The sequence below is a fragment of the Panthera tigris genome, chromosome D4 (genome assembly GCF_018350195.1).
Source record: "Panthera tigris isolate Pti1 chromosome D4, P.tigris_Pti1_mat1.1, whole genome shotgun sequence".
Lineage (NCBI taxonomy): Eukaryota > Metazoa > Chordata > Mammalia > Carnivora > Felidae > Panthera > Panthera tigris.
In genome coordinates this window covers 9,117,174-9,130,709 of record NC_056672.1, presented here as the reverse complement: position 1 = coordinate 9,130,709, position 13,536 = coordinate 9,117,174, and the positions used below count along the sequence as shown (strand labels likewise).

General features: G+C 43.9%; 1 protein-coding gene across 4 annotated transcripts in view; it reads left to right on the top strand.

The window, feature by feature from the left end:
- The window catches only part of SMARCA2 (SWI/SNF related, matrix associated, actin dependent regulator of chromatin, subfamily a, member 2), a 180,573-nt gene that overhangs the window by 94,256 nt on the left and 72,781 nt on the right, over positions 1–13,536 (top strand). For all 4 annotated transcript variants that reach the window (XM_042963969.1, XM_042963972.1, XM_042963970.1 and 1 more), the window contains exons 24-26: positions 2,260–2,423; positions 7,915–8,142; positions 11,666–11,743. In XM_042963969.1, coding sequence (XP_042819903.1) covers positions 2,260–2,423; positions 7,915–8,142; positions 11,666–11,743 — 470 coding nt within the window. The remainder of the gene's footprint in view (positions 1–2,259; positions 2,424–7,914; positions 8,143–11,665; positions 11,744–13,536) is intronic.

Sequence of the window (13,536 nt, the reverse complement as noted above, 5' to 3'; positions counted from 1 at the left end):
TAATTACCTCCACCAATTAGTTTTATTCCTATCTTAACACATGTGGTCATTAGCTGATTATTTTTCAGTGGATTTAAAACTGAACTTCTGAGACTCCTGGGTGGCTCAGACTGTTAGGCATTTGACTTCAGCTCAGGTCATGATCTCTTAGTTCATGAGTTCGAGTCCCCCGTCAGGCTCTGTGCTGTCAGAAGACAGACTTCATTGTCTCTAGAAGTTCTTTCTTTCCTTACTTTAGAACTCTCTCTCTCTTTTTTTTTTTTTTTTTTTTTTGGTTTCTGTAGCTTTCCGTTTGGTTTACGGCATAGGGTAAATGTGTGAACCGTGACTCCCTGTGAGTATTTTTTTTTTAATTACTTCAACTGGAAAGATGATATAGTGAAAAGGTTTCGTGATAGCACAGAACATATCTTCCGTTAGCATCCTGAACAAATAGGTCACTATGATCTCAGAAAGCCAGTTCTGAAAAGAAAAGAAGAGCCCCACGTATTTGAAACCTCACTCAGCAAAGCACATTGAGTGCACCTCCCCCAAAATTCAGACTCTTACCATTTCTTGTTGCAGAATTTGACCAGGTGGCTAAACTTGAAATCTAATTTAGGAAGCAAAATGAGCTCTAAAGAACATTGCTTCATTTAATGAAGAGAACCCCCAAAGCCCCTGGTTTCTGATCCCCATTTGCTATATGTGGGGAATTGGCATTTTTCCCCCTCCTCAGGAGGGTACTTACTATTTTTATTAATATGAATAATAGATCCCCTCCATGTTTGGGAATCTGACCCTCATAGTAATTAGATTTCATTAGCTGTCACCACTTAACTGTTTTAATCCTCTGAAATAAATTGCTGGTGTATTTTCAACCTTAAAAAAAGAACACCATGTAGAAATAATATTTGTATAGCAGACGTTTAGGGGCTATCGTGTAACATGTATATATAGTTTTCCCGTATTTCCCAACAGCCTAAGGCCTTTTTCAAAACTCTGCAGTTGTGCTTTCTCGGTAAATACATTACAAATGCCCAGTATGTGATTGAGTGGCTGGTTTGGGAGCAGGTATGGGTGACTTCCTGCTCTAAAAGTGAGCACCACCCCCTGGGGTTTGGTGTCCTGAGCTTATTCAGGGTCTTTGGAGTCTTTTCAGGCACCTTGGGGCCAGCCATCGGTGGGTGAGTCGCATGATGGTCTGTTAGGTTTTAGGTTACCACCCTTTGAACTCAACAAGCAGAATGTCCACACAAGAAACAGACTGAGAGCTTCTGTGTGTGTGTATGCGTGTGTGTGTGTGTGTTGGTATATGTTTATATATATGGGATTATTGTGGCTTCAAGTCTTGCTAACCAGGATAAAAATATTCCATTCACATTTCAGGTTTTAAGCAGCCAGATCATGCTCAGGAGCAATCGAAATGGTAAAATGCAGTGGAAATCAATTTCCCTTTTGTTTCCACCCTCTTGGCATAAACATCTACTTGGTCTGATACCCATCGGCAAAATTGCTTTAAACCGTTATGATAATCTTTGTAGGCACGTGCAGGCGTGTGTGTGTATGTGTATGTGTGTGTGTGTGTGTGTGTGTGTGTGTGTGTATGTATGTATGTAGGTGTATTTTATAATATTATTTGGTGTGTTTGAGGCACCTGGGTGGCTCAGTAGGTTAAGCAGCCGACTCTTGGTTCAGCTCAGGTCATGATCTCACAGTTTGTGAGTTCGAGCTCTGCCTGAGGCTCTGTGCCAACAGTGTGGAGCCTGCTTGGGATTCCCTCTCTCTCTCTCTCTCTCTCTCTCTCTCTCTCTCTCTCTCTGCCTCTCTGCCTGCCCCTAACCCACTCATTCTCTCCCTCTCTAAATAAATGAATGAATGAATGAATAAATAAACAAATAAATAAAATTATTTGTTGTTTTAAAGCACAGAAATAAATCCAGCAAATGTTTCATAAAGGTTTAGGTTAACATGAGAATGTTGTACATTCTGCAAAGGTACAGTCATAAGTGCTTATTTAAACCGAGCATTTTGAAACAGTGGGTAGTAGACAGTATTCCTTCCTTGATTTGAGAAATGTCTCTCTCTCTCTCACTCTCTCTCTTTTTTTTTAATTGCAAAATGTTCAAACTTTCTCTCCCAAAAAGCACAAAAACCTCAGGGGATTACCTCACCAATGCCAGAGGAGTCTATTTCTCAAGGAGGCCAGCCTTTCTGTCTCGAACCGTGCCATTTTCAGACAGGAGTTAATTGGCAAATTTACTTTTCTTGTACCTACAGGCACCACCAAGTCTGAGGACCGCGCCGCTCTGCTGAAGAAATTCAACGAACCCGGGTCCCAGTATTTCATCTTCTTGCTGAGCACCAGAGCCGGCGGCCTGGGCTTGAACCTTCAGGCAGCTGATACCGTGGTCATCTTTGACAGTGACTGGAATCCTCACCAGGTCTGTAATGTCTCTGACTTGGGTGCCCAGGCCTTCCTTCTGGAACCAGAGGAACTCAAAGACTATCAGTGTCTGCATTCACACTTGTGCAGAAGAGCCAATTTCTAAATGAGCGGGGCTGTTTCCCCTTTGGGGAAATGGTGACCTCGTGATGGCTCTTTTCTCATGTCCCTCCAGAGCGTAGACAGTGAGATGTCTCACACCCACCTTTGATGTGCCTTTGAAAAGCTCCATTTTGGGGTACAGAAACTCAGGCTCTGCTTAGCTTTAACCCCCCTTCTGAGGTTGACGTCAGGCAAAGGATATTTAGTCGTAGGACAAATCACAAATGTTCCAAAATAAAAACAACAACAGTTAATATTTCTTGGACCCTCCCTGACTCTGTGCCAGCCTGTTGATGTGCATTGCTTCATTCTTTATTCACAATCCTGTGAGGTTGTAATTATTATTACTATATGCATCTCCCCGGTCAAGAAAAATGAGTCGCCGGAAGCTTTAAGTAAGTTCCCTGAGGTTAGTATATGATGGTTTGTCTTTTAGTCCGTAGGTTTTGTTTAAAATCACCATCAAAGAATATTCTGTGGAGCATCTACTACTAGGTTCTTTGAGCCTAGGTGAATGTAGCGTTATCCGTGAGGATGGGCCCCTTGTGGCACCCTTGTGGGTTCCTACGTTACTCAGGGAGATAGTGCGCTTGCCTGTAAGGTATCGGGTGGAGTGCTATTCATCAGGATGTGACTCATGTTGGGGTGCACGTGAATTCAAGGTAGTAAAAAGGGAAGCGGCCCTCGTGTATGAATATGAACCATACACCAGGTTAGCCTGGGCTCCTCACTGCACCTTGCTTTCCTCAGCTACAAATATGCAGAGTACGACCCTGTCACCGGGTCACGGCGGGGAGACTGGGATGAAAAAGCTGACAGCAGTCATTCTGGGCAGGAAGTGGCATTCAGGGGGTGCACAGAATTATGAGAGAGCTTTCAAAAACTTGCGTGCCTGCCTACCATCCCCTGCACCCCACCCCCAGTTTGGTAGAGGCTTCCCGGAACCACCTCCCCCCACCATACATTTGAAAGCTCCCCAGAGATTCTGACATCCTTTCTCTCCTGGCCAAGGAGCACTGATTTCAGGAATAAAGCAGTGGTTCCAAGCCTTGGGGTGACCACCAGCTTGGACCCCTGAGAGGCTCGCCAGTCATTTACTCTAGCTGAATATCTTAAAGGAAGCTTCTCTGGAAATGTTCTCACCTTGGAGAGGGCTCGGGAGCCACCAGCATGGAATATATTAGTTCCAAGTCTTTGGGAAATATTTTTATATGTTTTCTATATTTTTATATCCCACGAGACCTGCAGTTTGTCCCTTTTTACCATTGTGAATTCGGTGTCTGTTTGACATTTCGTGACAGGCTGCCCGCGTGCAGGCACTGAGCTCGGCTGGGCGTCTAGGGGAGGAGTATGTGATGTCTGTCTTCTCGGTGCCCCGTGTGGTTTAGATCACCCTGCAGCCACTGCCTGTGTCTTTCCTGAGAAAAAAATAACCTGTCTATAGGTGAATGCAGAGTTCATTAGATTTTATCTTGGCGGGGGAAGCACATCTATGGCATCTCAGCTGACCACCTTCACTGGCACAGTGCAAATGCTAAGGGTCAAAGGAATTCAAGGTCTCTAGAAATGCTAAATTACCAGAGAGAGGATGCTGGGACATCCATGCCTCTCCCTTTCTCTGTCTCCCTCTACCCCTCTATCTCTTTGTCTTGTCTTTATGTCTGCTTCTCTCTCATTCTCTCTCTCTCTCTCTCTCTCTCTCTCTCTCTCTCTCTCTCACACACACACACACACACACACACACACACACACACACACAGACAGACATACTTTTACAACCAGCAACCAAAGGTGTAAGTCCAGAATCAAGTAAATTGCATGAGCAATTCATTCACTTTTCACTGTGTTTGAGCTAATATCTCAAATTTCCTCTGGTCTGATTTGCCCCAGATTCCTGGCACTGGGACATATATTTCTCCAAATATTTTTATCTGCCACAGGTAGGTTCACCGTCCCCTGATTTGGACAACTGGGCTGACCAGAGTTTTCATGGCTGTCACTTAAACATGGCCATTACTTTGGGCAAACTTTTTTTTTCTTTCACTTTCAGAAATCAGTTATCTTACAATGATAGAGTAAGTACTGATTTTTCATTTAAAAAGTAAGACAGCTAACTTTCATTAAGCCACGACTCCACTGGATACGATGAGGCAGTTTGCATACCTAATTTCCTACCTAATCCTCAAAATATTTCACATGTTAGGTAACCAGTCAGTATTAAGTCACCCATGTCTGTCTGGGTGTGAATCCTGGCTTTGGGCTCTTTCTACCCTATACCCCTGCATAAATATTGCATGGTCCCCAAAATGAAAGTTGTGGAGCTCTTTTTATCTTGTTGGTTCCATTGTGCTTTGAAAAAAAAAAAAAGTGTCTATAATAATCCTAAGTCAGTTGAATCAGAATTAAGTCCTGTTGATGAAATCGCAGGTCCATTTGCGAAGTTGAAGATAGAGGCCAAGAAGTTGCTACTTGGAGGCCCTTGCTAGAAGTAAGGACAGCACATACGCATGTGGAATTAGCAATAAAATCCCTCGGAATTACCAAGACTCTCATTTCCAAACTGCGAATCAGAAACATGGGTTGATGCCTTTACTATTAGCCCATGGAGTTTGAACTTCTTTGTTACCACAGAATGGCCACCCACAAAGTTACCTTGGAGGTCCTTTTCCCAGGCTATCTTCTTATGTGCAGATAGAATCAATCACACCTAATTAGTGTGGCTGAGTGTCAGGCGACTCCCATCTCAGAGGTACTGAAGAATCCGTTCAATGACGAAAGCACGTTTTTCTTTGTCATAGTATCCCCTGCCCCTTGCTCCCCACTTTAGCTAAGAGACTCAGAGGCTAAACATTCTATAAACTACTTCAGCCTAGGTTAAGCATCTGATATTGGCTCAGGTCATGCTCTCACGGTTCTTGAGTTCGAGCCCCGCATCAGGCTCTGTGCTGACAGCTTGGAACCTGGAGCCTGCTTTGGATTCTGTGTCTCCCTCTCTCTCTACCCCTCCCCACCTCACACTCTGTCTCTCTTTCTCTCTCTCTCAAATGTAAGTAAACATTAAAAAACATTAAAAAATTTTTTTTAAACCTTCAGCTTAGAAATAATAATTTTGGCTACTTTCCAAATAGATAGATCGTTTTATTTTTTTTTAATAATTTTTCTAACCTTTAAAAAAATACTTTTTTTTTATTTTTAAGAGGGAACGTGTGAGTGGGGGAAGGGGCAGAGAGAGAAGGGGCCAGAGGATCCTAAGTGGGCTCTTTGCTGACAGCACAGTTGCTCAGTGCTTGCTCTTGGCCCAGACAGTCTAGAACATTTACTAGTAATACTTATTGTTGGGCCCGTTCAGGAAACATTCCACTGACCCCTGTTCTAGAAATAATCCAGAGGTGGATAACATACACCTCGCTGTTTTGAAATCTGCTTCACCATTCTCGTGAGCATTTGTCAAGAGAGATGGTTGAACTAAGAGCTTGAAAATGAAGTTTAGGGTTCCGACCCCCTCTCCCCCTACCAGCTTTGGATGGTACATCTCCAACTCACCTTCTCCTGTTTTGGGAACGTAATCTAATTTGGTTGGATCCCAGCTGTGTTTGTGTTTCAGCTGTCTGATATTTATATTACTCATGTATCTTCTGAGGAAACATATTGGCCTCACGAGTCATTTAATTGTAGAGGTCCCTGCAGCAAAGACGGGTCTCCTGGACAGACTTTGGCCTGTTGCCGTCTCGTGCCATGTGCATGGCCAGGAAACTCATCTGGCCAAGTGGCTGGGCTTCCTGCTGTAGAGCATCAGCTCTGTGCAAAACAGGGCGTCTGGGATGCCGGATACAGGGGACAGACTTTTGCCCCCAAAACGTGTACGGGTCTAATGGGGGGTGCATGGAAACCACTAATTAGCATTGGCCCAGAGACCATCACCTAGATCAAAGTGACAGACCAAGATGTTTTTGTGGTGTAGCATTGAAATCAGGTAGCTCGGCCTCCTAGGTTTAGTAGGGGTTTTATTTAAAGAATTCATTACAACTGTTTTCTTCTTATAAGAGTAATACAGGTTTAAAGCAGAAAAAAAAAATTGTTCAACCACTTGAAAGTAAAATGAGGGAAATTTAATAATGACTTTATTCTTCGTTACTTGGAAGTGTAAATTCCTGCCTTTTACTTGGTTTACGTAAATATGCACATATGAGATCCACATGTACATAGTCATATGTAACGTGTCGTTTTTACTTGTTACTGCTTTGTGTCATTAAATCTCCTATAATTAATTTGTATGGTACTATGCATATAGTGTATGGTACATACATACAAAGATTAATTTTTTTTAACCAATCTATTATTGTTGAATGTTGATTTAATTCTGCTTTAAAAACAAAAACAAAAACAAAAAACAGGGGTGCCTGAGTGGCTCAGTCGGTTAAGCATCCGACTTTGGCTCAGGTCATAACCTCACAGCTCATGAGTTCAAGCCCCACATCAGGCTCTGTGCTGACAGCTCAGAGCCTGGAGCCTGCTTCAGATTCTGTCTCTGTCTCTGCCCTCCCCTGCTTACAGGCTCGCTCTCTCTCTCTCTGTCTCAAATATAAATAAACATAAAAAAATTTAAAAACCATTGTAAGTAATATATAATGCTGAGAGGTATACCCATATTTGTAAATCTTTGTGCATATCCTATCCACGATTATTCCCGTAGGATAAATTGCCAGAAGCAAAATTTCAGGAGTCAGAGATCATTCCCAGTTTTAACACTTTTGGTACTTGGTTCCGGATTTCTTTCCCCCAAAACTGTGACCAATTTAGCATTCCACAAGCTATAATTTGGGGAATTCTTTTCATTGCCCAAACTAAAGATGGAGTCTTTGGTGGAATTAGATGCATGGAGATCTGCCCCCTGACAAGTCCCTATCTGTACGGTGTGTATGTATACTGTATGTACATATAATTCACAAATGTTTTAAAAATCGTCTCTAACACTTTAGACCAGTGTCTAGTGTTTCTTGAGATTTAAGGTTAGTTGTAGGGAATATCAAAGTCATAATTCTGACATCAAATTTAATGGGGTCTTCGTTTGTTTTGTTTTTTTAGTTCGGGTCAAAATCTAATGGTGAACCTAGAGACGGGTGCAAACACCTTGATGCCTGGATTTCAAAACCTGATATGTATTTTGGTTGGCTTGGCCGATCGGAGCCCAGCTTCCCTCAACTAGGGATGAACTCAGGTTTTCCAGAGAAGGTGGCTTGCATACATTAAAAATGAAAGCAAGATCTTTTCACTAGCGTGGGTGGGTTAAGTAACCCTCTATGCTCCCCTGTCTCTCGGGCAGGTGACTTGTTCGCTGGGCTGATGCAGGTGCGCTGGCCCTCAGAGCATGTGGTTCTCCCTCACAGGATCTACAAGCACAAGACCGAGCTCACCGCATCGGCCAGCAGAACGAGGTCCGGGTGCTGAGGCTGTGCACTGTCAACAGCGTGGAGGAAAAGATTCTCGCAGCCGCGAAATACAAGCTGAACGTGGATCAGAAGGTGATCCAGGCGGGTATGTTTGATCAGAAGTCTTCAAGCCACGAGCGGAGGGCATTCCTGCAGGCCATCCTGGAGCACGAAGAGGAAAACGAGGTACGATAGAAAGCCGAGCTGATGAAATCGCACAGCGCCCTTTTGTCTCGGAAGGATTAAGAACGACCTGTTCTTTCTTTAAAGAATTTGCTGGGCTGGCGTTGATTAAAATGAATAAATTAGCTGCCTGTCTTACATCCCAAGCACAGAAAGCCTCTGAAAGTCATCCAGACCAGTGTCTTAAGAGCCTTTGCTAGAGGCACCTCAAGGCTCAGCCAGGGCACACCCCCCTGGCTCCCACCCCCCCCCCCCAGAGACGCAGACAGGGTGCTTAATCGAACTGTAAATGCCGCCTTCTGTAGGGAAGATGTAGAATTGCACAGGGGCCCCTGGTACCGGGACACAATTCAGCCAGATGAGAGTAGACCCCGCCAGAAAGAAGGGTCCTTCCTTGCCTTGTCTCTCTGCCATCCCCCTACCCTGGGCCCTCTCTGTCTTTTGCCTTTTGATTAAGCTCTTCAGTATGTTTGTAGGACAAGCCCTCACAGCCATCGTAACATGTTTTCTTGTACTTACACTCTGAAAGCAGGACTTTGACCTCCAGTGCAAAATTTTCTGTAAAAGCTGACCAAAGGCTGAGAAAATGACCAGCTTTAAAAAAAAAAAAAAATCTCTTTACTTGGCAAGATTGTTCAAAGAACACATTCCTTATGTTTCTCTAAGGGGGTCTTTTTTTTTTTTTAACTTTTTAAGTTTATTTATTCACGTAGAGAGAGAGAGCACGAGTATGAGTGGGGGAGGGGGGGCACGGAGATAGAGAGAATCCCAAACAGATTCTGCTGTCAGCGCAGAGCCCGATGTGTGCTTGAACTCACGCACCCGTGAGATCGTGACCTGAGCCAAAGCCGGGTGCTTAACCCACTAAGCCACACAGGCGCCCCTCTAAGGGGGTCTTTAGGTAGTCGCTTGTATTTTTTTTAGATTGCCAATTTTAGTAATTCTATACTGAATTTTCAACCCGAACAGATTTGAAAGAGATCAAAAGACATAGTTCTAATGTAGTCTAGAAAAGTGTGCAAAATACCAGCACCAATCCTTACCATAAAATTGTCTTGGGATGGACAGATTTAGTTTGATGTCCCTATATTTGTAAGCTGAGGAGTGGGTTTACCTTAACATATTCATATGGAATACTATTTTCATTGCATATATTAGATATAGTTCGATCTTGCCTTAAGTAGGATATATGCTTTTGAAATCTTCTATAAATTATAAACCAAATTCATTTAAAAGTCTCCCGTACATTTTTTTGTGTGTGAAATGAGTCTGAATGTGAAGTAGATCTTGATATTCAAATGAATCCTGAAATGAATCTTTTTGCAAACTGAAGAGCACTTTTATACCATGCTTCCTCCTAACTTGTAGGTCTAATATATTTGATTAGTTATGTATTAGGTTTTGTTAAAATAATGAAAAATATGTGTGCGCACGCATTCACACATCCACCCGTATTTTTAAAATTGTGATCTCAAATAATTCACTCTGATTCTTAAAATTGAACACGTGATAGAGGCTTGATTCTTGAAATTGATTGGTCCAGATTTAGAATCAGGTTGTCAGGTAAATTTTGTGTTCTTGTTTACACACCTGGAAATTAAAAAACATATATATTATTTTTTTGCGTGATGCATACTGTCCCAACACAGGTGTGGGCAGAGCTGATACTCCGCCCATGGTCTCTACCCTGTTTTTGCCTTTAACTCGTTTTGTATAGGCCTTGTGAAAGTAGAGGTTGGCCTGGGGAACATGGCGTGCAGAGGAGCCTGGAGCTTTCCGCCCGTCCTAGGCTGCAGGGAGATGTCGATGTCTCCCAGCCGCAGGGGCCACCAGGGCTGGGCTGGGGTGGGGCCTGGGGCCAGCCGCATTACTGGGGCTCCACACTCCTTCCAGGCTGTTAGTGTGTCAGACGTGGTGCCATTTTCTGGGTGTCCTGTGTCTGGGTGCCCTGGGCGCCCTGTGTCCAGATCTTTGGAGACACTGACAGACCACAGTCAAGGGCTGTGGTTCCAAATACTGAGGCCGAGTAGGCTGCTTATCTGCACGGCTGACAGTACTTAGAAGTACTAAGATACAAAGACCCCAGGGAGGTATTTTGCACACTTCCCAGCCATTTCATTCTCTGTGAAGGTCAGACCCTTGCAGGCAGGCTTCTTGCCAGTTTACAAGAGAATCTTTTCACCGTACGCGTGGGGATGTGCAAGCCCCCCATTGTGTAGGCAGAGAGTGGATAATATGTGGTTCTAGGTAGTGAGCAAACCAGGGCACCTTTTCACCAAAGGATATGTTAACCAAATTCTTCGTACCATGAAGTATCAGCCCGCTGCCAGATAGGCTTGGTCTTTGTCAAATGAAATGCAATATTGAGACAAATTTACTTTAATCAGGTTAGAGGCGAACTAGAACAGAAAGCTTTTTATGAGGAATTATTATCTTGAGTCATTAGATATTTGCCTATGGAAATGCATTCACTTCTAACACAGTGCATAAAACATTATCTTGGGAAGAAACATAGTCATTTAAGCTGCTGGGACACTCATACTCTTTCTAGAACAAGGTGCCTCGTTTTTGCACATATAATTTGGGAAACTGGATATTTGAAGTTCTGGGTTTTCCTCTTTTCCTCCTTCTGCCCATACCCTGCGATCCCCCCATTTGATTCTTAACACACTCAGTCAGCATATGATAAAAATAATTTTGGAAGGTAAGTTCTGTAGTATATGCCCAACTTTTAGATTTTTTTTGTTTTTTGGTAAAGTGTGGAAGTCATAGCATTTCTAGAAAACTTGAGAACTTGGTTTCTGAGGAGTTTGCAGAGAGATCATGTGCTTTGGTCTAATATCACATAAAACGAAACTGTTCCCTGTTATGCACCCATCCAGAACTTTAACTGTTAGCATAATAATTCCCACTGAAACACATTGATTAAACCCATATTAAAGGCTCTATATTTGACCTATCTGTATGATTTTTATGGCCTTGTTCTGTGCCTAGTCACGAACTTTCACATATTGGTGGGTTTAATAAGGTTTTGAAAATCACTTATATGAGGCTTAATAGAATTAAAAGGATTTATGTCAGGCACTTTTTCCCTCGCGTTTCCTTACAACTTGACTGTGAACTAAATGTCACGCCCATTTTACAGATGAGGTCATTGAAGCAGGGGAGACGTTAAGTAACTTGTTTCAAAAGTAATGGAATCAAGATATACACTACCACCACCACCACCCCCCACCCCGCACCAAAAAAACCCAAAAAACCACACACACACACACACACACACACACACACACACACACACACACACAGTACTTTTCATAGTACTGTGCTCTGGGAAGATTGGTTTGAGTAGCTGGCGAAATAATGATGGCAAATACTACCCCCAGTGACCCTTCTCTTTTCTTTGGGGCTTGAGAAATGAATCCCTGTGGTCTACAGGACATATCCACTTTACTCTTTCATACCTCACCCTGATTGTCCAAACTTTCCCCTAAAGCCTGTTAAATCATTCTGTTCTTAACCCCAGGAAGAAGATGAAGTGCCCGACGATGAGACCCTGAACCAAATGATTGCTCGACGAGAGGAAGAATTTGATCTTTTTATGGTAATACCATAGAAAATCGTGCACCTTTTTCTATTAACGCGCGATGTCTGGAGCCTGCGTGCCCTGGCAGAACTTCCTTTACGGAGAGCCTGGGCCTTTCAGTTCAGAGGCTGCAGACTGGCTGGATTTAGCCTGCAGACATATTTTGTTTGGCCCACGCGGTGTTTTTTAAAATTTCAAATTTGTTGCCAACATAAAAAGAATCCTGATTTCTGGCTTCTCTTGAAAAATGAGGGTGGGCAGCACCAGGCCCACGTCTCTGTGTGGAAACAGTTGGCCAGGGCTTAGTGGCAGCCGCACCCTCCGGCTGGACAGGCCATGTGGGTTATGGCTTTGCCCCAGATCCCTGCCCCTGGCCCCCCAGCCCCAATCCCAACTCATTGTAATTCAAGGCCAGCATCATTCTGGGAACCTGCCCTACTCCTGTAGGTAGTTTACAATCATTCCCTCGCTGTCTCCTTACTGGATCAAAGCAGATATGCTCCCCAACCAAACAACACGGGTCGTGTGTCTCCTTCCTGTTGAAGAGAGCCTGGCTTAAGCCAGCAGGAGCCTTCCAGATGCACATCAAGGCATAGCCTTCGCTGAAAGATCGGAATTGGTTGGATTTCGCTGATCTGGGCAGATAGGAAAGAACCTTGACATTTAAGGAATTAACAGCCATGGTTTCAACCTTGACGTTCCATACTACATAGTCACGTGCGATTTTGCTGAAATCTGCACTTGATTTACGTGTGTGGCCCGCCCCAGGGTCAGTACATGCGGAAGCAAGCCCCTCCGGTTGTGAAGGAGGCCCTCAGAAGTGCTATTTTGCTGCATTCTTCAGGCATGCGCTGGACCTCTTTCATCTACTGTGCGGCCCAATGGTCAGAACGGTTTCTGGCACATAGTACTTGCTTAGCAAATCTTGAGTGAACGAATGGCAGCGTTCGCAACATTTTAAGCCCTGTGAAGATGTCAGCGCGGATCAGGACCTGTGAAGTTGCACGGCTCCTTCCAGTACCATCAATCATTCTGATCTTCCGGACATTTAGTCTGATGGCGGAATGAGTAAGGAAATGTGAACTGTGATGCGGTCATGCTGCACGGTCCCCAAGTCCAAGGCCCCCAGTTTGAATGCCCTCAAGGTGTCAGGCATTTTGCAGGAGAGAAACAAGTGGATGGGGGTGGGTGGGTGGTGGTGGTAAACCAGAGCTGCTTTGTCTAAGGGGGACAGAGCCGCAAGGCCCCAGGTATCCAGGAATTCCAAATTTCCAAGAGAAGCTAGAAATCTAGGTTTTTTTCATGGGCAATCTCTGGATTTCAAAATGTTTGCGGCTAAATTCACTTTTGTTTTTATTATGATCTCCTACTGCAGGCCAAATGAAACAGGACTCCGGGCCAGATGTGACCCACAGGATTTGCATCCTCTGTCTTTTTAGCCCAGACAGTCTGAGAAGAGAGCTCCAGCTGCGTAGAGGCTTACGTTATTTTTTGCAATTTTTGACTAGGGAACAACGGTTGTGTCCACACATAAAGATTCGAGATAAAAGACATTTAATTCTTCCTCAGGGAAGTTTTAGGGAGCTGTGGGAATAGCTCCTAACCTGGGATGAGCACTTTGCCCACCCCACCCCGTTCCTAAGTGAACCACCCTCCTTAGGAAAGGCATTTTTGGCTACAAATGGTGCAACACGTCATGTGACAGCATGGCCAATGCAGGGTGTTCCTCAGACCTAAATTTCTGAGCCCCGACTGTTGGTCACCCTTATAGACTGGTGCTCTCCTTGGGGACATTAGAGGTACACATAGGA